This window comes from Oryctolagus cuniculus, chromosome 16, assembly GCF_051225735.1.
Source record: "Oryctolagus cuniculus isolate XC-2025 breed Fujian yellow rabbit chromosome 16, ASM5122573v1, whole genome shotgun sequence".
NCBI classification, from domain to species: Eukaryota; Metazoa; Chordata; class Mammalia; order Lagomorpha; family Leporidae; genus Oryctolagus; species Oryctolagus cuniculus.
In genome coordinates, this window is record NC_142882.1 from 74,285,463 (window position 1) to 74,311,801 (window position 26,339).

At 38.1% G+C, this 26,339-nt stretch overlaps 2 protein-coding genes across 5 annotated transcripts in view; both read right to left on the reverse strand.

Annotated features, from left to right (window-relative positions):
- The window catches only part of GLCCI1 (glucocorticoid induced 1), a 241,277-nt gene extending 232,499 nt beyond the window's left edge, over positions 1–8,778 (reverse strand). Inside the window, exon 1 of the mRNA XM_089315691.1 lies at positions 8,674–8,778. Within this exon, the coding sequence (XP_089171817.1) occupies positions 8,674–8,704 (31 nt within the window). The 5' untranslated portion in view covers positions 8,705–8,778. The remainder of the gene's footprint in view (positions 1–8,673) is intronic.
- The window catches only part of UMAD1 (UBAP1-MVB12-associated (UMA) domain containing 1), a 218,990-nt gene that overhangs the window by 19,685 nt on the left and 172,966 nt on the right, over positions 1–26,339 (reverse strand). The gene's annotated exons all lie outside the window — the stretch shown is intronic.

Consider the following 26,339-nt stretch of genomic DNA (forward strand, 5'->3'; position numbering starts at 1 on the left):
CCATAGAATGTGGAAGAAACCAATTTTGTTGGAAAACACATTGGGTGTTACATTATGTGTCATTTTTTACATCCAGCTGGGTATGTTAATTCTCTGCAGATCTTAGTAACCCTGAAATTACATGCTGTTTTGACTATTTTAATCCGTAAAAAGCACTGCTGTGATCTCTGAATCATGTATGTTTAAAATAACTGTTTTACCTTAACCAAATATATTCTAGTTAAATTCAAGAACTTAAAGTAACAACACACTGTCCTTTGTTCATGGGAATGACTCTTCCTGAGGCACGTTGTCTGTGGCCAATTGTCCAGTAATAGCCACTGACTGATTTAACTGCCTATATTTGTGAGCCTGTAGCACTGGGTAAGCGGTGGCAAAGAAAGTGCCAGATGGCTGGGACTGTGCTTCAGTCTGTTGTTAGAAATGAAAAGATACCTTGCCTCAAACACATGACCTGGGCTTATTTATGATTCCTGAACTGACTATGATTAGAGATGATATCAGAGACTAGAAAAGAGACAGAGGGGAGGGCATGTGCACAGTAGATTAAGTCACTATTTGCAACACCTGTATCCCATATCAGAGTGCCAGTTGGAGTACCAGCCACTCTACTTTCAATCCAGCATTCCTGCTAATGTGCACCTGGGAAGTAGCAGATGATGGCTCAAGTGCTTGGGCCCCTGCCACCCATGTGGGAGACCCAGATGGAGTTCCAGGCTCCTGGCTGCAATCTGGCCTGGCCCTGGCTTTTGTCAGCATTTGGAGAGTGAACCAACAAATGGAAAAAAATTCTCTCTCTCTCCCTCTCCCTCTCTTTTCTCTCTCCTTCCCTCTTACCCTCCCTCCCCTTCTCTCAGCCTTTCAAGAAAATGGAAGTAATAAATAAACATTCAACATATTTTTTTAAAAGGAAAAACAATGAGAACATTTCCAGAACTCAATATAGTTTCAGACCTCTGGGTGGACCCTTAAATGTAGAAAAAACGAGGAAGTACTTCATCATTATTCATGCCTGAAGTAGCACAAATAAAAGAAGTGCTTTTATGCTCAAAGAGAACAGTTGATTTTTAAAAGCCCCATGAGTACTTCCTATTTATTTAATAGCTTTGAACTAAAACCTAAACAAAAAAAAAATGATTAAAATGATATACTTCAAGATAGAAAAATCATGGTGATTATTTAGGAAGACAAAAAACCTTGGATCACCAATAGAAAAAAATAAGAAATCAAATTTTAAAACAATTAAAATTCTGAGTAGACAGCCACTAAAGAGCGAAAACACAAAATTATTTCACTTGTGCAAAAATGTAGCCAACTGATGTTATTATTCAGTTTTCCTTCCAAAACCCAAAAGCTAACTTATTTTTGAAAAGAGAGTAGTATGGATAATATATGTAAGGAATATACTCTTTTAACATAGCTTTGTATGGTTTCCTAGTATGATTTACATGTGTTTAGGGAAATTCAATTAATGTAATAAAGCAGATCAACAAAATGAAAAGTAAAAGCTACACGATAATTTCATATAATCATATAATAGGCTTAGAAAAGATATGTGAAAAGATCCATTACTCTTTCATGATGAAAAAACACTCAACAAACTAGGAATATAAGGGAATGAAAACTGCATCTGTGGAAAAACCCAAGCTAACATCATACTTAATGGTGAAGGCTAAAGATCAGGAACAAGACAAGCGTATCCACTCTTGCCAACTCCATCAACATTGTATTAGAGGTGCAACTGTCAAGTCAACTCAGCACCTCCCCACTCCCGAAAAAAACATAAATAAAGTAAAATGCATCCACATTGGAAAGGACAAAGTCAAACTATATGTGCAGTAGACATGACTTTCTATATAGAAAATTGCTAAGAATCCATTAAAATACATCTAGAACAAGTTCAGCAAGGTTGCAGGATACAAGAACAATATAAAGATATTAGTTGTACAATCATGTGATACGCAATGGTATTTTGGTAAATGATGGACCACATGTACAATGGTAGGTCCATAAAATTGTAGTGTAAATAAAATGTCCCACTGCCTAGTCCTTGTAACCATCATAATATTGTAGCACAATGTGGTACTCACATGTCTGTAATGATCATGATGTAAAAAAACTAGGATAAATTATTATCCTTGAAAATTGAGAAAATAACTTAAATAAATCTGGCGGTAAAATATGAACTACCAGAGTATGCATAGCCTTTAAAAGTCTTTTATTTCATAAATAATGATAATTGAAATAATAATCCTAAAAGCAGATTTGACTTTCTAGTTGTCTTCTCCATTAAGTTTGATTTCACAATAATAAAAAAGGCAATCTCAGCTTTCATAATGATTTCCTTGCTTCTAAGCATAAGTGGCTTGGATAAGAGCAGCATTCCAACAAAGATTTCACAGATGTCTCCTTTTTTGTTCTTTTAACAGTGCACAGAAAAATAACTTTTAGAAAATAACTACTGCAATAACCAAAAGCATTTCAGAAACAGCAGTTTTAAGCTTTATTCAGTATATCCTCTGCAGACATTTTTTAGAGCACCAGAAGTGGCTTTGATGCTACTCTCACAGGTGGAAGCACTGTATTTGATATTGAGCACAATTTTAACCAAATTGTGAATACTTTAGACAATAGATCAACTGTTGATATCGGAACTGGACACTTCCTGTATGAAACCACACATTTGTGTAACTTCAACCCAATTACCATTTTCACTGCAGTGGATAAATTTGCTAATATATGTTCTCTTTTTGAAAATATCAGTTCTATGCTATTTTATTCTGAATCAGTAAATCGAAACTCAGATTGGTAAGAACAGGTATCTTGGTACATTGAGTGGCTTAACAGACTCTGTTATAATCAGTTACTGTGGGAAAGAAAGACTGTCAAATTGAAAGAGGCAACCATTTAGTCAGTAATAACACAAACAAATGTTAAATTAAATGCAAAATTATCATTTTTAAATGCTAGATAATACATTAATGGCTCAAAAGAAATTCTAGAGTTACCTGAAACGTTCAACAATTCCTTTCTTTATTTAGTTAAGTTGAAAAATTCCTCACTGGCCTAATTCATATGGCTCAAGTACATCAAAAGATGAGGGTCAACTGGCAATATCTTAAGAATTTGGTAAGATGTAAAGAAATTTAGCCAAATGGGTATATATAAGCTCTTTAATTTTTATAATTAAAAAAGTGCATGCTAATTATAAAATAGAAAAGGCAGTATAATTCAAAGGAAAGAAATGAATTATGAATCAGATCAACTGCACTTATCCAGTCAAAAAATACTTGAGCCAATATAGTATAGTATATATTACCAACACATAACATATAAAATAAAAGTAATACCTACTAAAGTATTTTCTAACTGGACATACATTATGTAATGAGAAAGTAATCAAGCTACCAGACTCCATTGGAAAAATGATTTTGACAAGATTTTTATTCCTCAAAAGCTTTTAGAAAAAATATTTTCTCATAGAATTGGAAGAAAAGTTTGGGATAGATAATAAATTATCCAGACTAGATTTTTGTTAAAGTTTCTAAAAAGAATGACTAATATTGGTCAATATTTTTATAAATGTCAATTTTACCTAAAACCTGCTAAGTATAAAACAAATTTCAGAAAGATTTCAAGTATGAAGAAGTAGACTGAAAAACCAAATAACACTTTCTGAAGACAGGAGTGTAGTGTAGTTCTATAGCCACAATGATTTTTTTTTTCTTTAAAGATTTATGTATTCATTTGAAGGGTAGGGTAGAGAGGGAGATATCTTCCATCAATTTGCTAACTCTCCAAATGCCTGCAACAAATAGAACTGGGCCAGGCTAACGTCAGGAGTCAGGAACTTCCTCTGGGTCTCCCACATGAGCTGTAGAAACCCAAGTAATTGAGTTATCTTCTGTTGCTTTCCCAGGTGCATTAGCCAGAAACTGAACTGAGGACAGAGTAGGTGGGACCTGAACCAGCACTCTGATATGGGATATAAGCCTCTCAAATCATGGCTTAACCTGCTTAACCCACCACACATAGCACAATGTTCAATAATAACTTCCCTGGTTGAAAACTATGTCAAATTTGATTTTAGAATACTGTATACAACCCAGTATGTTATGCTTTGAGAAATGAAAGGGAAGAATGAAGGCAGCATTGACAATATATTGTTCTGATATGAAACTGTATTTTTTAAAAATGTGGTTTTTTTTAAGTTTTTTTTTTTTTTTTTTTTTTTTTTTTTTTTTTTTTTTTTTTTTTTTTTTAACGATGCCACGGCCAGCACTGCGCCAATCCAAAGCCAGGAGCCAGGTGCTTCCTCCTGGTCTCCCATGTGGGTGCAGGGGCCCAAGCACCTGGGCCATCCTCCACTGCCCTCTTGGGCCACAGCAGAGAGCTGGACTGGAAGAGAAGCAACCAGGACTAGAACCAGTGCCCATATTGGGTGCCGGCGCCGCAGGCAGAGGATTAACGGAATGAGCCACAACGCCGGCCCCTTAAAAAATGAATTTTTTTTTTTCCCCCAGAGTGTCTTGGCTTTCCATGCCTGAAATACTCTCATGGGCATTTAAGCCGGATCCGCATGCCTTAAGGGCTGATTATGAGGCCAGAGTGCTGTTTAGGACATTTGCCATTCTATGGGTCTGCTGTGTATCTCACTTCCCATGTTGGATCATTCTCTCCCTTTTTGATTCTATCAGCTAGTATTTGCAGACACTATTCTTGTTTATGTGATCCCTTTGGTTCTTAGTCCTATCATTATGATCAATTGTGAACAGAAATTGATCACTGGGACTAGTGAGATGGCATTGGTACATACCACCTCGATGGGATTGAATTCAAATCCCCTGGTATGTTTCTAACTCCACCATTTGAGATCCCCGTGAAAGAATGGGTCATCAAAGAAGGAGGTACCTTTCTCTGAAGGGAGGAGAGAACTTCCACTTTGACCATGGCCTTGTCTAAATATGATCAGAGTCAGTGAACTCAGGGGGCTTCCATAGCCTTGGCAGCTCATGACAAGAGCCTAGGGTGATTACTGATGCCATAAACAAGAGTGTCAATTTGTTAAGTCAACAACAGGAGTCACTGTGCACTTATTTCTCATGTAGGATCTTTGTCCTTAGTGTGCTGTACATTGAGATTTAATGCTATAACTAGTACTCAAACAGTATTTTTCACTTTATGTTTCTGTGTGGGAGCAAACTGTTGAAATCTTTACTTAATGTATGCTAAACTGATCTTCTGTATATAAAGAGAATCGAAAATGAATCTTGATGTGAATGGAAGGGGAGAGGGAGTGGATAAGGGGCGGGTTGCGGGTGGGAGGGACGTTATGGGGGGAAGCCATTGTAATCCATATTCTGTACTTTGGAAATTTATATTCATTAAATAAAAGTTTAAAAAAATGAATTTTTTAGAAAGGCAGAGTAACAGAAAGAGCAAGACAAATGGGGAGGGGGAGAGAAAGAGAGAGAGAGAGAGAGAGAGAGAGAGAGAGAGAGAGAATAAATATCTCTCATTTGCTGAATCATTCTCCAAATGTCCACAACAGCTGGGGTTGGGGTTTAGCCAGGCCAAAGTCCAGAGCTGGCAACTCAATCCAAGTCTTCCATGTTGAGGGCAGGGAACCAATTACTCAGCTGTTACCTGCTACCTCCCAGGGTGCGCATTAGCAGGAAGCTAGAATCAGAGTGGAGCTGAGACTTAAACCCAGGCTCTTCGATATCGATGTGGGTGTCCCAAGTGGCCTATAAAGCAACACACCAAATGCCCCCTCCTCGACCTGTAACAGTATTTAATAATCAGTGCCTAAAAATGTGTCTGCTTCCTTTCATTCAACTCATATTTCTGAGCAGCTACCCTATGCCAGACACTGTTTTCAGCACTGGAAAGGATAAATAATCAACAAAATTAGGTGAAACACATTCTATAGCACTAGATATTAGTGATAAGAACAATAACACAAATAAGCAGAAAAGGTAGACACAAAATGTTGGTGTGGGGAAATTACCATTTTTTTTTTTTTCAAAGCAGTTAGAAAGGCCTTCATGACATGACATGTGAACACCAGGTACGTGTGTGTGTGTGTGTAGGGGGCTTGTTCCAGGCCAGCACAGCAGTGCAAAGGTTCTGAGGCAGCAGAGTAAAGAGCCAGGGGAGAGTGCAGCTGTAGCAGTGTGAGAAAAGCAAATGGGAAGAAGAGAGGGCAGACGGCAATAGAGACCAGACTGTGTAGGAACTTGAAGTTAACAAAAACTTTGGCATTTCCTACTTTTGATCTGCCTTATATTTAAAAAGAATCATTATACCCTTTATACAGCTGAGAATATATGGATGAGACATGAAGATGGGAAAAGACGGGTAGAATTTATTTCAGTAATCTAGGTAAGAGCTAATAGTGGTTTGGACCTGGTGGTGGTGAAGGAGGGGAAAAACTGATAGAATTTGGGTAAACCTGAAGATAAAGGCAACAGAATTTGCTGATGGCTTGCCTGTAGATTTCAGAGGTAGAGTGGAGTCAGTATAATTTCTAAAGATTTGGTCTGAACAACTGCAAACATAATTTTATTATTTGAATTTTACAGAAAAGGTAAACAGGTATTATTCCAAAGCTCAGTCTTTCCACAATAACCCAGTATCTTAGGGAAAAGGAAACTGGAATTATATGCAAAGAGCATCTCCTACATGGATGATATACACTTCACTGTACAAATGAAGGTTAAGAAGACATTTTCTTTAAATAAGTGTTAACAACTCTCTAAATTGTGAAATTTATTGTGTGCTACAGACCAAACTGTCTTTCTCACAAAACAAAGAAACAAACAGATGAAAGTTTATGCTGAAGCTCCAACTTCCAACCTGATGGTATTTGGAGATGGGACCTTCAGAAAGTAATTAGGATTTGATGAAGTCATAGCATGGGGGCCCTTGTGAGGCCATAAGAAGACAAAGAGAAAGACATATTCATTTTTTCCTCTCTCTTTCTCTCTCTCTGTCATCTGCAGACCCAGGAAGAAGGCAGCCATCTGCAAATCTGAAAGGGGGCCCCCACCAGGAACCAACTGGTTGGCATCTTGATCTTGGACTTTCCAGAACTGCATAAGTCACCTGTCTATGGTATTTTATTATAATGGATGAACTAAGGCATTGGCCAGTGACATGGCACAGACTGAAAATATTAAAAGGCGGTAACAGGATAAGGAATCTATGGATGACTGAATACTACTGGGTTAGGTAAGGATGTCAGGGACATGGTACATCTCCACACTCTCAGGCTGGTGGCATGATACATTCTCTGTGGAACTTCCCTGGAAACTGGTATGTGATGATGTGACCTGGAAAACAGACTTTAAGTTTAGACATGAGACTACTGTTCAGCTTTGATTTCCTTTCAAATGTTTTAAATCAAAACCTGAAAAAGTAAGCCGGCGCCGTGGCTCAATAGGCTAATCCTCCACCTTGCGGCGCCGGCACACCGGGTTCTAGTCCCGGTCGGGGCGCCGGATTCTGTCCCGGTTGCCCCTCTTCCAGGCCAGCTCTCTGCTATGGCCAGGGAGTGCAGTGGAGGATGGCCCAGGTGCTTGGGCCCTGCACCCCATGGGAGACCAGGAAAAGCACCTGGATCCTGGCTCCTGCCATCGGATCAGCGCGGTGCGCCGGCTGCAGCGGCGGCCATTGGAGGGTGAACCAACGGCAAAGGAAGACCTTTCTCTCTCTGTCTCTCTCTCTCACTGTCCACTCTGCCTGTCCAAAAAAAAAAAAAAAAAAAAAATTAAAAACCTGAAAAAGTAACCACCATGTTGTAGCTGCCATTCAAAAACTAAAGTTATTTTTAAGCATACAGAAAGAGCTATGTTTTGTACATTTAATATATATCTGTAGTTTTCCATTAGTTTTTCCTAGAATAAGGGTTAGTAGACTCCGAGAAGTGTATGTTCTGTCTTGCTATCTTTTTCTACTTGTGTAAATGAGCTATGGCGTGCTAACTCCTGGGGGTTAGTTCTCGTAAATCTCCCCCTTCCTGACATCCCAATTTCCACGGAAGGCATTTACATTCTTCTTCCTGGTCATCTTGACCCAGCTCCATCCCCTCCTTCAGCTCTATCAGAACAGTTGCCAATAGTAAGGAATACGAACTCCACAGTAAGCCTTGGGTTGTAACACCTCTGCTTTTCACTCTCAATGCTAACAGTCTGGAGATGACTCTGGTCACAATTTCAGCAATGCTTCTGAATGCATCTCTCCTGCAGTCTCTCACGGCAGCTCATCTGACCTGCGGAAGCCCACTTCATTTCGTAATATGGCTCTGTTCCTGTCACTCTTGATCAAAATTATACAGTGGCTTTACAGCGACAGCAGAATTAAATATGCATTTTTCCATCTAACTTTCAAGGCCTTCCACAATGTGGGCTCATGTAGCCTTTTCAGTCTCATCTCTTACCACTTCCTTTACAAAGTAACTTTAACACTAGCACAACCAATCACCCTTCCTAAACCTGATTATGTTTTAATGGCTCTGCACCTTGGCTCACACAAAACCTTTCCCTCTTGTCTCTCAAAAGTCAGCCTTTCCTTTAAGAACTATTTCAAATGCAACTTCTTCTAAGAAGCTTTTCTCCTGAGGTCTCTGATCAATATGATCACTACCTGCAAAGAACCCTGCACAGCACTTACTGCGGTCCACAGGCAGGCACCTTTCTTCCATCAGCAGTGGTTTCTAAGCCCCTAGAAAGTCACAGCTGGACTTCTGCTCATCTCGAACCCGCGTGGCAGTGACACTGGGCCTTAAACACAGTAGAACTCGATGTTAAGAAACAGAGGTCTTCATAGAGACTGTTCCCAGACTACACCATTAGAAAAGCCACAAGCTACCCCTTTTCACTCAGGATATCAGTGGAGACAAATGGCTATTATAGTATCTTCCTGACCTCTCTTGTTTCTGCTTTTTAGAAGTCATATTTTTGTGTTAAGAATAATCATGATTAGCATGGGAAGAGAGGATCAGTCTAGTCTGTTCCTCCCTCACCACTCAGTGAGTAACAGCAATATGAGATGTTGTGTTTGAATGCGAAGGAGAAAGGAAATGGAGTTTTCAATGGGGAAAAGCTTCACAAAAGAAAAACCTGTTTCATAAAAGCAGTCTGAAAAATCTTTCAGCTGAACATCAAGATTAAGAAAAATCAATAAAAGCTTTGACATCAGAACCATGTGAAAAGCATTTTAGGCTTGATGGCAAAATATAAGGCTCTTGGCTTTAATACATAAAATCTTCCTCCAGCAACCACAGATGCAATTCAACATTCAGGAGCCTCTATGGCCCCCAAATATGCTTCACACAAATTGCTTATTGCACAGATAGGGACAGTCAAGATTCAAAGGGCCAGCATTTTCAAAAGGCCTTCTACCAAGGCTGTAATTAGTTGTTCAGGCAAAAACTGCACACACGTCTAATTGCACACACAATTGGCTCATTGTATCTTCAAAACAAAGGGTAAAGGGTTAATTGTATCCACATCTGGTCACAAAGAGAGGTTGTCCTTTGAAAATATGACACTACATTTACAAGAAAATTTGCATTAAACAACCATCCCTATTACTACTAATAATTATAATAATACCACATGCTTACAAATTAATACCTTTCATGCTGATCCTGAAAACACTTTACAAACATTAATTAATCTCACAATACTCCTAGGAGGTATGAAAGGTGATTATCCCAACGGTGTCAATGAAGAAATACAGCAAAGTTGGGCTAATTGTCAAAAAGCCACAAAGGGAATCAGAGCTCCCAAACCCCTGGCTCTCAACACTGGCTCAGGTCACAGGGAGGTTTAGGAGGACCTCAGTTCACATAATCCACAAAAATAAACCCAAACAACACAACCCGGAATAACCCACTTTCAGAACGATGGAAATTGGCCTATGACTTACAGACCACTACAACTTCTTTTACTCAAAGAGACACACAGAGACAGTCATGCAAATGGAGCTACCAAATAGAACTTCTTTGTTCCTTAATTTGATTTTTATGGTCAAGTAGTCCAGATAATTTTAAAAAGTACATTACATGATATATCATCATGAATGAGACTTTCATAAATATGCAAGAACAAGTGTCTGCAGGAGATGTCCTGGAGATAAGAGCTGTGGCATGAGGGCTGAATTTAAAGACGTGAGGTGAGGGCCTGAAACAGAGTGGAACGAGCATGCTCTAAATTCTAACTGCTGTGTATTTCCATCAAATTACTAGTTAGAAGCATGCAGTTTCTACCAGCCCAGAATATCTAACTTAATACAAATAATTTTCCTCATAAAGGAACAGCACATCTTTAGTATTTGGTGTAACCTTATCTTCTTTTCGAATGAGAGATATGGGAATTACTACCTAACAACAAAATACACATTTTATTTACTGATTTATTTTTATAATAAAAGCAAGAGTCTTACAGCCATATAAGGAGAGGTTTGGGTGATCTGCTTATATATCAGAAGGAATGACAAATTCTCTATGCAGATACTGACAAAGATGTGGGGACCTAAACATACGTCATTGTGACTCAATTCAGTTCACTTATCCAGTGAAGACACAATGATGAACAAGACAATGTTCCTGCTTTCATGAAACTTAAGGTCTTGCATTTATGTTCACTCAAGCACTACTATATTGCTTCTGACCATGATTTCACAGCAATATCTGACAGAAAATAAAGCACTGAAATTGAAAGTGGGAGAAGAAAAGCAGAACTAAAACATGCTGCAGATAAGAATCAACATGAGGAGGTGTCTATGCTTCAGGGTTGGCTCAATACTTGTCCCTCAGAGCAAAAAAAAAAAAAAAAAAGAAAGATATGTTTAAAGAAGGAGGAAGAAGGCAAAAAGACACCAATATATACAATATAATATTTTGCCTTACAGAGGTAAAGATCAGTATCATAAGGGAGTGCTGACTTCTCATGGGAGAGGCTGGGAAGGCTCCAGGGAAAACAGTCACATTCTGGGCTGGGCTGGACTGGCAGGGCTGATGGCCACAGAGGCTGCTACCAAAAGGGTACTCCATACCAACACACAGCCGGCCACGGCTAGTTCAGCAAATGGCCAGTAGATTCTACCGTGGTATACACAGTCTCTCAGGATCAGGGCAAGAGCTGCAGGCCCACTCACAAAGTCTGTGAAGCAACAGATAACACTGGAGATTTCTGAGGGAAAGAGGAGAAGGTAACACAATGCCCCCCCCCCTTTTTTTTTAAGTAGAAAACTGTAGTGCTGTGTAAAGAAGAGACGAGGAAGGAAGGTCAGGCAGGAGGCTCTTCAATAAATCAATAAGAGATGATGAGGGCCTGATCTCTGGTCCTGGCACAGAAGAGGTAAAGGAAAATAGAAGTCTTGAACAGGACTTGGTGAATAATTAAATGTGAGGAAAAGGATGAGTCACATGACACTTGAGGCTGCCTCGCCTCTAAATCCTACATGGCCAAAAAGATCCAGAAGGCTGATACTGAGTGTTTCTTCAGGTAAAAATAACAGATACTACACCTTTTTGCCATAAATATTTTCTAACAAACAAAAGGATACAAAACTGTTTTTTAAAATGCTCAAGCATGGTAATTGGTAATTATATCAGAATATGAAATGGGTCTTTTTTTTTTTTTTTAAGATTTACTTATTTATTTGAAAGTCTGAGTTACACAGAGAGAGGAGAGGCAGAGACAGAGAAAGGTCTTCCCACCCGATGGTTCACTCCCTAATTGGCCGCAATGGCCGGAGAGCTGTGCCGTTCTGAAGCCAGGAGCCAGGAGCCTCTTCTGGGTCTCCCACGTGGGTGCAGGGGGCCCAAGGACTTGGACCATCTTGTACTGCTTTCCCAGGCCACATCAGTGAGCTGGATCAGAAGTGGAGCAGCCGGGTCTTGAACCGGCGCCCATGTGGGATGCTGGTGCTTCAGGCCAGGGCGTTAACCTGCTGCGCCACAGCGCCGGCCCCAAAATGGGTTTTTCTTTAAAATAAAAATAAAATATGATCCTTCAACCAGTTCCCATGGTGTAAGATCTAAAGCACTTTGGTTATAGTTCTAGCTCAGGTTTCAACACTTTCCTTTTCCTGTTCATTTATACTTACAAAAAGTAAAATGAGTTTTAATTTTTTTCCCCAGATATTCAAATGATTTTGCCCTCATGAAGTATCTTATAGCTCCCTCCTACATCACCAAGGATAGCACAAAACAATGATCAAGCTAGATGTTTAAGAATTACTTGCTGAATGAATAAATTAAAAAATTAAGGGCCAGCAGAAATCAACTTTTCCCTAAACCGCTAGACAGCTACTGCTGTAGGCACTAGATTATGTTGAATGCAAGCATGCAAATGATTGTTACTGTTCAACCACAATTCACAATATTCATCAGGAAAGATATATTTCCTAAAATTTTTATTTTTATCATCAAATTTGTTGTTAACCAAGGCCAAGAAGTCCTTGCTAATGCTAAGAATTGCTAGAGAAAGAACATGTATAAGAAAATGCCTGAAGGCCGGTGCTGCAGCTCAATAGGCTAATTCTCCGCCTGCGGCACCGACACACCGGGTTCTAGTCCCAGCTGGGGCGCCGGATTCTGTCCTGGTTGCCCCTCTTCCAGGCCAGCTCTCTGCTGTGGCCCGGGAGTACAGTGGAGGATGGCCCAGGTCCTTGGGCACTGCAACCGCATGGGAGACCAGGAGAAGCAACTGGATCCTGGCTTCAGATCAGCACGGTGCGCCAGCCGCAGCATTCTGGCCACAGCAGCCATTGGGGGGTGAACCAACGGAAAAAGGAAGACCTTTCTCTCTGTCTCTCTCTCTCCCACTGTCCACTCTGCCTGTCAAAAAAAAAAAAAAAAAAAAAAGAAAAAGAAAAAGAAAGAAAGAAAATGCCTGAGATATATTGCAGCACACTTATAACATTTCCTTAGAAAGCATCTGACTATATGGTTAATATTACATAATTTAAAAAATTTAAAAATTAAATGATTATATAGATAACATTAGAAGTGTTATCTATAATAACAGTGTCCTATCTTTATGATTTGAAGGAAACTTATTGCTTTTTATCTACCTTATATTAAAGGTATCATTATCAGTGACCGCTGATCATAGACGAAACAGAGGGCAAACTTTCAGATTTAGTATTCAAAGCTTCCAGAGCTTCATGGATAAAAAGAGAAGGAAGGAAAAAACAAAGGCAGGTAGGTAGAAGGCAGGACAGGTCAGAGGCTGTCTTCCCTTTCTCAGGTTTAAAGTCTTTATGGAAGTTCTTAGTCCCTGCATGTACAAGGGAGTGTGTGCACACACAGAGGTCAGCAGGGATAGGTCCTTAAGGATGGGTGTAGCCACAGACAGCCCAGGATCAGGGGCTCTGCGAAGGCTGAGGCAGAGCTGAATCCCTCCAGTTATGATGCAGTGACAAGGGAGCTAAGTGCTTTTGTACTGAGTCTGACAGATACGAACTCCAGTTTGAGCCAAATCAGGTATATGCTCTGTACAAGGCATTTCATGTCGGCATTGGGAGTCATACAGAAAGAAATCTCCCAACCACTGTTCTACTCCCCAAATGTCTGCAATAGCCAGGTCTCCCCTGTAGATGGCAGGGACCCCAGTACTTCAGCCATCACTGGCTGCCTCCAAGAATGTGCATTAGCAGGAAGATGGATCAGAAGTGGAGAAGCCAGGGCTCAAGCCAGCATGCCGAAATAAAATCCTTTGCACCACAATGAATGGTGGGATCTAAAAGAGAAAAAGCTAGCTGAATTAAGAACTGTTTATCTTTTTTATAGCATTTTGGCTTTAATTTGGCAATAGATAATGTTATTAGCTACTTATGAAGCACATCAATATAAAAATGTGAGCTTCAAAGATTAGAAAGTTCTAAAAAATTTTCCAGTAACATTGGGATCTCAAATTTTAAATATTATGCCCTGTTTAAAAGGTCAAGGAGAAGGGGTCACTCCTAATTAATAAAACAGACTATTAACACTTTAAAGGAGAAAGAAACAATGCTCATTGATATGTTCTAAGTACTATAACCTCAAAGGTAAGTATTTCTAAAAATGTAAACAGTCCACAAGAATACAGGGGCATAAAACATTTCTAAAGTTATACTATTAAAATATTTTTCAAACAAAGCACTTTCATAAATAAAAGAAAACAACAAAAAACGTTTTTCATGTTCATGGAGGGCTTACTAACATGCCCTCAACTGACAAAGAGGAGCAGTGGCATGCTTGAATCCAGCACAAGGTGGAAAGTCCAAGTGTGCAAACCTGGGAAATGTGCTTTCACACTAGGCACTATGGCTATTTTTAATGTATGTCAGGCTTATTTTTACTACTTGCAGAGCTGCTTCCTCATTAAGGCCCACACAGATATAAACTGTGAGCTCCTTATGGTGGTGGGGGGGGGGATACAGACCTCCACCTTGCATGCATATCAGCTGAAGAGAAAAGAGCCCTTATTCATCAAATTTAAAAAGCACTCTCTCATTTCATGCTAATTGTATGGTCCTTTGCATGATACACAAAAGATTGCCTACCATGAAAAGGCATTAAAAAGAAACTACCAGTCTCAGGATTTTTTTGGAACAAGATTAGCTTAATACTTTTTCTTAGAGAAAGTAGATGACTAATTCTAGTATTACATTTATCTTCACAGAATGACCTTTGCAGATTTCACTTTATCAACGTTTATTCAACAGCTTCTCTCTGCCTCATATAATGTGATTTCATTCTACTAATCTCAGTGCTCAACAATTCATAAGTTTTAAATAAAGTATGCACAGATTTTATAATTGTTTTATCCATAATGGAAAACAGTGACAGTCTACTGGAAAAGAAAGGCTGATTGTTAATAAATACTAGCTTCCCAGTTCCCACAATGTGTAGGTTCTGCTTTGATGGGTGTTTTATAAAAACACAGAATCAAAATCTCATTTTTATAATATTACCAGGAATAATATGTAATAATACAAGTAGCAGAATATTATTCTGGAGTCATGAACCAGATGATAAATTTATGGCATATAATGTATGGTATAACATATGAGTTGGATCTCTGAAAAATAGTATTAATTTAAATTTATGTTATCATAAACACCAACTGAATATTAACAACCATGTAAAAGACCATCAGGGAAAGATGTGGAAAGCAGAAAGCAGTAGGAATAATTCACTCATTGTACTGCACAACAACAAAGTGGCACTACGCCTTCCAGAACTATCTATGGATTACTATCACTAAACGCAATCAGGGCTAAACTAAAACTATTACATGGGCATTGTCCAATAAAACTGTAAAGCAAGACACATGTAATTTTAAATTTTCTCATAATCACATGAAGAAAGTTAACAGAACAGGTAAAAAGAATTTTAATACTCTATTTTTAATCCAGTAAATGAAAAATATTATTATGGTAGCATCAGTATGATTTATAATCTTGTTTTCATATAAAGTCTTTGAAATCCAGTATGTATTTTACCTCTGAATTTAGACTAAACACATTCAATAGCCACATGTGGCAAGCAGCAACTGCTTCCGGTGCAGTTAAAATTTCACACATATGCACAAAAAGCCAAAAGCCTTGCTTTAATTACTCCCTAATGTTTTCCTGTGAGTCAGATGTCAAGCCACTAGTGAGGTTACTTGTTCTTTTGTGTTAAAAAACACAGCAGGCTAGAAAGTACAGAAAGCTGTATCACTAAAACCAGCTGAATCCAAAAAAGGACCATGCTTCATTTTCATTAATAACAAATATTTATATATCAAATTATTTGTTTATCTCTTGGCCACTTTGTGATTCTGCCATGAAATTTAGAAATTTTACTTTCCCTTCTGAGGGTCAAACTACTAGCTACATCACCCAACGGTCACTGAAATATTTAAATTTTCACTATTTGGAAAAAATAATGCTTCAAAGTAGTAAAATAAGTAATTCCTAAATCCAAAGTGATTTTAGACTATTTGGTAAGAATAGGGGATTTTCCTCATGAAAAGAGTTTGAAAAAAATCAAGGAAAGAATAACAAAATACAAATGAGTAGCAAAATATACTAAATTCCAGGCTAACAAGCTCTCCTTTTCCCTATGGTAACAACAAAAGACACAACTCAAGAGCTTTGCAGTTTAACTGAAAATTGGTCATTCTGAAGAGCTGAAGCAGAGGTGGTCATAGGCAAGAAAATCAGTGACACAAGGGAGTCAGATTTAATCCTGAAATATGAATATCCAAATTTTAAAAGATATAGAATTTTTTAAAAAGTGAATGCTAGTTCACTTTTTCCTCTTCATTTGTTGTTAGGAAATTTCAATTTTAAGTTTGGGTTCTGAATGGACTGACCCTTTCAAGCAAAAAGTACAAAACCAAAAAGTTAGTACACTAAATATCCAAAAAGCTCTTAATATAAAATACCCAACCACTTACAATGAGATCAGTATAGTTAAACATGTCAGAAAAATGAAATCAATTCTACATCATCATGGTTTAATCTGTAATTTATTTACAGTATAATCTGTAATTCTCATATCATCCTCAGGCCTCATACCCTCTGGATAACCATCTTTCTGAATTACTGACTCCTTAACACTTGATTGAAAAAGATGGTGGCATGGTTAATTGATTCATTTGGCTAATTGATGGTTAGTCCTGTGATGCCCTAAAATTTGTGTGAGTGACAATTACTCCTAAAACACACAGTTGTAACCTTCAATCCTACAGTTCAACTATGGTTAACTTTCTCGTTTTTGGGCAAGAAAATCCTGCTATCTGGGGACAAAACACATACAAAGTGACGATTATAAATCAATGCTTAAAAAGAAGAAAAAGGCCATTTGATTTATTTAAAAATAACAGTTAAAATGTGTTTCAGTCAAGAACAGATGCCAAAATAATCAAGAATGGGGAAAAAATTCCAAAACACAACTGGGTTTAAGGAATGGCCTAACACCTAATCAATACAAAATCAGTGTGGCAGGTTAAACTGTACAAGAGAGTAAGAGTCACTTTAGGATTTGGATGTAAGCATTATCAATCAGCTAGCATAATGAGAATGATTAAAAATAGATTGGAAAACTAAAAAAAAAATTGTCAAGAACCTTGGGAGAATAATTCAGTTCAAGTAGCTGAAGCAACTTTACAAATATATTCCCATTATTCTAGCCTTGAAAATTAAGTAACTTATCCAAAGTTAGACTTCTTCTGGGCTGCAAGAACTAAACAAGTTATTCTGTCTTTGGTCTAATCTAAGACAGCCGGCAGACATTAAACACTTATGGAGTGGCTGATACACACCATGCACAGTGGTAGGCACAAGAACCAGTGATGAGCCAACCCGATTGGCTTCAGGATGCTCCAGGGCAGGATATAAGAAAGCAGGACACAGTCATGTACAAGGTACTAAGGGAACTGAAGAGAGGACTCTACTGTGTCTAAGGGAGGCAAAGATGGCATCAAAGATGAAAGGTACTTGGGCAGAGGTTTGAAGGATGAAGATGAATTTGTTAACTGAATATGGAATAAAGAAAGCTCTCCAGGAAAGAGAGAGAAATTACATGAACAAACTCTTAGTGGAAAGTTTATGTTTAAGATATGTTAGGATTCCTGCCTCCAAATAGAATGTAGCCATTACCAATGATGGGTATTTTTCTTGATTTGTCCTCCACTCTACATGGATGTTTACTATTGGATAAAGTGCTTCAAAAAGCAAAACAGATTCATAGCTATTTCAGAGATTACTTGCTGTCTACCCAGTATTCATTCTCCCTCACATTCTGATTTTCTTAGTGTTTACAAAGTACTAAAAACATTTCCCATGTCACCTGGCCATGCAACAGAGTACGGCTGTTCAAACTCTGTTAGAGATCTGTGCAGGTTTCCAGACCTAGGAACTTTTCTTTGCTGTTTTCCCCCTTTCAGCTTCCTGGAAAAATAGTTGTGATAACTGGAGGTTCAATAACTATCTTGTTGCTATAAGGAAAAGAGATTCATAGGACCTGGGCCTTGACACCCCTGAGCCTCTGAATCAATTCTTTAATTGCCCGCCACCAGACTGCTCACCATTTTTCTTATGGAAAAATAAAGCCCCAAGTTAAAGCACTGTGCATCAAAGTCTCTAACTCTCAGATGAGCACAATTCCTATCTAAATTAATGCTTTCCATCTCACACTGTATGATTTTTCAAGCAATTAATCATAATTTCCTTACAATTTTAAAAGAAACTAAGTGTCTAGTGTATATCAGATTCTGTGTAAATAGGTATATAAATAATACATATTGATTCACATAATTCTTACAGCAATATTATATATGTATTGACATTCCCATTTTATAGCAAAAGAACATTAAGATCTAAAGTCTAACTACTTTGTTATCAGACACAATTGGAGCCCGAAGCTTGCCTTCTTCATGCTACAGTGTGTGTTCTGTGGATCTGCTACAGTGAGGAATCATCATTACTCCAATATCTCTAAGTTAGGTAGCCACCTTTTCTATATTTTCTGTACTGACAACTAAAATCTGACTGGCAACTCACCTAAAATATATACAGTAGTCCCCCTTTAGGCACAGATTTACATTTCTCAGTTACCCAACTGCTGTCCAGAATTACTAAGTGAAAATTTCCAGAAATAATTATTTCACAAGCTTTAAATAGCTTTTACTATAGCATATTATAAGCATTTTTATTTATTTTTTTTTTATTTGACAGGTAGAGAGAAAGAGACAGAGAAAGGTCTTCCTTCCGTTGGTTCACTCTCCAAATGGCCGCTACGGCTGGCGCTGCGCCAGTCCGAAGCCAGGAGCCAGGTGCTTTTTCCTGGTCTTCCATGCAGGTGTAGAGGCCCAAGCACTTGGGACACAGCAGACAGCTGGACTGGAAGAGGAGCAACTGGGACTAGAACTGGAATCCATATGGGATGCTGGTGCTGCAGGTGGAAGATTAACCAAGTTGAGCCATGGTGCCGGCCCCAGTATTTGATTTTACTGTTACTTACTATTGTTAGTTTCTTAATGTAACTAATTTATAAATTATCGTTATTATAGGTATGTATATGCAGGAAAAATACAGACACATACTACACACACATACACGGAGATGGACGGAGAGAAAGAGAGAAAGAGAGAGGCTTTGTAAACCTGCTGTTTCACGTGTCCACTGGGAATGCATTTCCCACATATAGGAGGGGACACTGCTATATCTAGACCATGAAAAGAACAGTGTCCATAGAAGGAAAATCAGGAAGCAGTTGATGTATCAAGTAGTGAGAGCTGCAAATGTGTGGGGCACACCCTGCCCGAGAGCAGCTAGCCCAAGCAGATGACTCAGACAGGTGACTCTTCTCACCTGCATCCTCCAGTCAATAAAGACCCTGAAGAAATCACATGAGACTGGAAGGAGTATGCAAGCAAACTTTCATGTTGCACCAGAGAAATAGACAGGGGAGGGTAAGTAAGGGGCCCAAAGTCACACATACTCTCACAGCAAAAACCCTTCATATTATTTTATCTTATATGACTTTTGATTAATAAATTTTATTTATTTATTTTTTCATTTTATTGAAAAGGCAAAGAGACATCTTCCTAAATGCCTCCAAAAGCTTGGGCTGGGCCAGGCTGAAGCTAAGGAATCCAAACCTTCATCTAGGCCTTCCAGGTGGGTGGCAGGGACCCAACTACTTGAGCCATCAACTGTTGCTTCCCTGGCTGAACATTAGCAGGAAACTGGACTGGAAGCAGAGGAAGCAAGACTGGAATCAGGCACTTTGATATGGGATTCAGGTGTCCCAAGTGGCATTTTTTTTTCTTGTTTTTTTTTTTGTTGTTTGTTTGTTTGTTTGTTTGTTTTTTTGACAGGCAGAGTGGACAGTGAGAGAGAGAGACAGAGAGAAAGGTCTTCCTTTTGCCGTTGGTTCACCCCCACAATGGCCGCTGCAGCCTGCGCACCGCGCTGATCCGAAGCCAGGAGCCAGGTGCTTTTCCTGGTCTCCCATGCGGGTGCAGGGCCCAAGGACTTGGGCCATCCTCCACTGCCTTCCCGGGCCACAGCAGAGAGCTGGACTGGAAGAGGGGCAACCGGGACAGAACCAGTGCCCCGACAGGGACTAGAACCCAGGATGCGGGTACCACAGGTGGAGAATTTGCCTACTGAGCCGCGGCGCCAGCCTCCAAGTGGCATCTTAACTGCTGGGCCAAACGTCTGCCCCTCACATGACTTTTTCAAAAGAGGAGCAAAATGAGATTGAAATTGGGGGTGATGCATTTAACCCCCAATTTATAAAATCTATTAGAATAAAAATATCCTTTATTTAAATACAAATTTATTTTAAGTAACATGTACATATTTTAACCCTTTTCTCTACAAAATGGATCTGAAGCAACTAAGAAGATTCACATTAAGCCCTGGAAAAATGAACAAGAGCATTAGGTAGGAGGAAAATCAAATACAAAGATACGTATTTTATATGAGTTCTATGTGATTTCTATAACTCAGTTGTAAATATGGATCTGAGCTTCCTCCTGGCCAAATAAAAATGGAAAAAAATAACAGGTAGAAAAATCACAATGGCCATGAGAAGAGGAGACTACTTATTTTCATTTAGCATAAAAACCATAAGAAATCAGAAGATCTAAGCAAGCCTCACAAAGAGGAATAATGCAACGTGCTGTACTGTGTCTTGGTAATGCTTCTGTTATAAACGTCACAGTGTGTCCCTACACAACAGTTTCTCACAGTTATTCAACCAAACTGAAAACAGGTCAGGGGAGGCCATCTGCGCAGGACCAAGGCAATGAGGCACAAGTATTCAGCTCTCTGATGGGTAGGTTTAAGTGAAGAGTAAATCTCAGAACATCTTGGTGAACAAACAAACTGCATGTTTTAATTTGTTCATGCAAATATTTTATTTGTTCAATGCAAATATTCTCCAACAGAAAGCAACAGGGTTATGCAACAGTTTACTGATCCTTTTCATTTAAAAAGTTCTGACAGTATTATCATGGCATCTTATTTTTGTTATTATGGATATGGCTTTTCAGTCCACTATCACTTTGCTTCTCTGCACACTTAATGCAAGTCTTTTCTTCCTATTAGTGTGGCATAAAAAGGCAGAGAAAATGTGGGTTATTACTTAAAAACAAAATTATGGCTTTTAGCTTCTATGTTAGGAGGTTCTTGTACATATTTCTGTTATATAACTAATATTAGAGAAAACTTAGGAATTCACATCCGTAATAATTTCTTAATTTAAAAGTTGATATGTGGAAGGCATGATTCTAAGCATATGAAATCCTAAGAGTAATGGTCCTTACGCAGTTGAAAATTAATCTCAATTTTTGAACAGGGTAGTAAGGATAAAAAGTTCAACGGAAACAAACAAAGCTTGACACAGAGTAAGAAATGGAGCCTGTTAGGTCTGGAAAGAAACATAAATTCAATGTAAATTTAGCTGAATATCACTATAATAAGTTTTTTTCTACGTACTCAATGCTGATGCACAAAGAAAATTCTCAGTAAGGTACAAAGCTGACTATTCAGACAACGTCAGTTAGACCAGGTACATACCTCCTTGCTACTTTTCCATTGCCTGAAGATTCAGATGAAGTTTATCCTGTAGAAGGAATCTCTAGTTGTGTGAAGACACCATAAATAGGGTTGTATTTTAACTGAAAACCCCTGCATGTTCTTAAGTATTAGACTATAATATACCAAAGGTGGACAAAACAAGGAGCATTTGCCACTAATTAAAAAATAGGGGATTAGAAAAAAGATGGCTGTGGGAAATACAGAACAGTTGTTCTCTCAACATGGACTTCTCACCCTGCTGAGTTTGTGATTTTTAAACCTACAAAAGTGAAAACTAGAAATAATGACAACAAGGTGACAACCAAAATATAAACAAAATATTCTATATGATTTTTAAAATACTGTTTTGTAAATCAGATACATAAACCTAGATGTAGTAAACAAAAAGTATTTACACATTTTGATTTTGTCTTCTAAACATATATAATTAATACAAGATTGAATCCAATATAATGTCACTCAATGCAGTAATGAGGTTCTAGTTCTTGGATTCAAACTGCAATCAATCAACAGATGAGGTAGGCAGTCACAGATATTTAACTTTAACAAACTAAAATTGCTAGAGTTAAATAAATATCACCGTGGTCATTTTAAACTAACTAGCTTCATCAGGCAGCGCTACAAAAGCAGCAGGTTAGCGGGTTTCTGGCAGGGACTAATTGGCGCTCAGCAACAGACTGTGTACACGAACAGAAACATTGCGTAAAACTCACATTACCGGCTTGCCCACACCATATGTGCATTTTGGATGGGAACAGGGGCAGCTCTCATACACCTCACATGGTTTGGCCTACTGGCTGGGATGAATGAATATTATGTTTCAGACTGCTAGTTAACCCCAATAGAAGCCAGAAAAAAGCACCAGAATTATTAGCGTTCAATTATAAGTTTTCCAGCAAAACTGGAATTAGGACACAGAAGTAGTAGTTACAAAAATGTACAAATATGAAGTTACAGAAAGACTTTTAGAAAATTTGATAGAAAAGTCTTAGGTTAATTCAGCTGAGTAATGTTTTGGGAAAATAACGTATGCTGAACTAAAGCCAAACATGAAAGTCTAGAGCCTATACACTTAAATAATTATAAAGTGAATGTTGTTCATTGTTCTTTACCTGCGCTGAATAGACCATTTCAAATGAAGACAGAGTTTACTAGCCATAGCAAGGATCTCTCAAGTGATTTTTGCAATCTGACAATCTACTGCCAGTACTGTTGCACTACTTCTTCCCCAAAAACATAAAGCTTGATTAATCAATGCCTAGAATGTCTTCATTATGCAACAGAGCCCTGGCTCCCCTTCCCTGCCCCCTCCCCCAGTCTTCATCCCACCCTCTACAAGGCAGTAGTATAAAGGTTGGCATTTGGTGGCAAATCCCAGTTTACTTTGCAAAAAAGTAAACAGCCGTAACTTCTGGGGATGGAACAATCTCAAACAAGACATCTAATCCCCCTCACTCATAGACTACAAGTTGAAATTGAAGAGAAGCTTAGCAACATGTCCTAAGTCACATACATGGTAAGCAGTGGAGTTCAATTTCTCTAGTCCAGCAACTCAGATGAAAATAAATGTTGGAGAATCCATTCTACAGAATTTTATTCCCAGAAGCAATCTTGCATAAGAGGACAAACAGATCAAAGAATTAAATTTACCATTTAAATGACAGACCATGTAATAATCTAACTGCACTTCACTTCTCAAAGAAATCAGAGATTTGAGGTGTTTTATTTTAGAAGAAACAAAGAAGGAGTAAAGATTTGGACATTGCTTTGATAAAATTTCATTTCCATAAAATAATTATAATAAGGCAAAATTAAGATCTTCAAGTTAAGAGTCTGAGCATTATTAGATAAAATGGAAGAAGTGAGCTTTTTAAAGAAATACATGTTCCAATCAGTAGCCCACAAACTTTTCTGTTAGACACATATGTTCTTTATAAGCAATATAATGACACTGACAGCCTGACTAATGAAAAAAGTTTTTGGCTATGTGATTTCCAATTTGACATGAAGAATAAATTCCAAGTGACTTCACTCCTCTCGCTGCTGGAAAGGTCCCTGGGTGACAGGGGACAGATGTTTTGACAAATAGTGATCAGATGTAGTACTCTGTGATGAACTAATTAAGAGACCTTAAACCAAAATGAGCACGACAAGAAAGTGTCAACTTATCTTCTTAAATATCATCCTCAACAGATTTGACTGTCCCATTGTTCCATATAAAATAGTTCTTCTATGAGGCAAAAACACTTTCATCATAGACAGATTAGAAGACCAGAACACTAGAAAGAATGACTGACCCTCTATATCTATCATCCCAAACACAACTACTCTTTATGAATTTTCTGCACAGCAATCAATCATCTTTTTCTGCATAATTTTACATAGCAGCAATCATACTATAATCCTATATATAATTTTGTATATGTTTTAAGACAAATTATCAAAACCAAGTATCAGGGCCTGCGCTGTGATGCAGTGGGTTAACGCCCTGGCCTGAATCACTGGCATCCCCTATGGGCACCGGATCAAGACCCGGCTGCTCCACTTCCCATCCAGCTCTCTGCTATGGCCTGGGAAAGCAGTGGAGGATAGCCCAAGTCCTTGAGCCCCTGCACCTGTGTGGGAGACCCAGAGAAAACTCCTGGATCTTGGCTTTGGATCGGAGCAGTTCCAGCCATGGCGGCCAATTGGGGAGTGAACCAGCAGATGGAAGATTCTCTCTCTCTCTCTCTCTCTCTCTCTCTCTCTCTCTCTGCTTCTCTTTCTCTGTTTAACTCTGACTTTCAAATATATAAATAAATCTTTTTTAAAAAAGCAAAAAGTATTCTACTGAGTGCATATGCCATCTTTTTGCACATAAAACTGATGAATTTAAAAGATTATTTTCTTAGAATAGAATCCTAAAAATGGAATTCCTGTCAATGTATATTAACTTCTTTCTGGCTCTTAAAATACTTATTGCCAAAATGCTTTCCAAAAATGGTTATAGCAATTTAAACTTTCTTCAATATCAATATGTATTATATCTGTATTTGGACTGCAAATTATCTTGTGAGAACAAACAAGTTCATAATCACTTTGTACTCCCAACACTTTACATTCATATACTCACATAGCATGCTATGTTAAAAAAAACTTGAGAAAATGCAAATCTTGGCATCCAGTAAATGAACGTTTGCTATATTGAAATTACTCTTTAGAGTCATCCCCTCTAGCCCCCTTTCCCCTATACCATGCAATCCCAATTCTTTTCAAAATAGAATCCAGTTTTTAATGGGATAATCTTCTTTTCATCTTTGAGGAATACTAACCAATGTCTATATCATGTAGAACTCACAAAAGCTAAAGGACATTTTCATCATTTTAATAACTACTTGAAGGTTCATATAGCTCTGTGGAAAGGCAGAAAGGAAGCAGGAAAACACATCAGAAGAAATGTATATATATATATATATATCTTTTCCAAAAAATTAACTTTTAGGCTGGGGGAAGTAGGGTGATGAAGGAAAGGGGAGATGCTGACCAAAGAATAAAAAGTTTCAATTACACAGAAAGAATAAGCTTAAGAAATCTAATACCCAGAAAGGCACTAGAAAACACAATAATACATTATGTTTTTCAAAATCACTAAAATAGACTTTAAATGTTTTCACCAAAAAAATAAGAAAGTATATGAGCTGTTAATTAACCTGATTTAATCATTCTGTATTTTAAACATATGGAAACATCACACTCTACCTCATAAATTTATCCAATTGTTATTTGTCATTTTAAAATAGTCTTTTAAAATGAATCAAACTAAATAATCATTTTTTGTTCCTTAAATTACTAAACTATGGGTTCCACATGTAACCCACTCCATACCTACCTAGAATAAAAGAATTCAAGCATTTTTCACTACTGAATTCAAATGTGACCACTGTGTAAAGGATTGAAACACACACTTTAAAACACACCTGAATGAACAACAACAAAATACCCCAAATCCTTACTTTACTTTAAAGTGGATTCTATGTGGTGGGGCTGGCACTGTCATACAGTGGGTTAAAGCCCTGCCTGCAGCACTGACATCCCATATGGGCACTGGTTCGAGTCCAGGTTGCTCCACTTCCAATCTAGCTCCCTGCTAATGTGCCTGGGAAAGCTGTGGAGGATGGCCCAAGTCCTCAGGCCCCTGCAGGAAGCTCCAGGCTCCTGACTTTGTATCAGCTCAGGTCTGGCCACTGTGACCATTTGGGGAGTGAACCAGCAGATGGAAGACTTTCTCTCTCTCTCTCTCTCTCTCTCTCTTTCATTCTCTGTCTCTACCTCTCATTGTAACTCTTTCAAATAGATAAAGTAAATCTTTAAAAAGAAAAAGTGGATTCTAATAGCATGTTCTTAACAATTTCAGCAAAATGTTTTTGTTGCTATTGCTACTACCTTAATCATTGTTTTTGCAACTGCTGTCTATTAAATTTCCTAATACAAATTGACCATAATACTGTTTAAGGTTTTCATTAAGATATTTACATTAAACAGGCAGTAAGCTACTATGGTTAACAGAAGCTGGGGGGAGTAGATATTATTGCCACAGTTTATTATTATAAATAATTTTTGCATCTTCTGTCAGTATAACCACAGGAATATCTCAAGCCACCAGCTGATAATAATCTTTATAAATCCTACTTTGCAGCTATACCATCTGTTAGTTATTACATTTTATATGTGTCTCCATATGCATATGTGAATTAGTTATCACT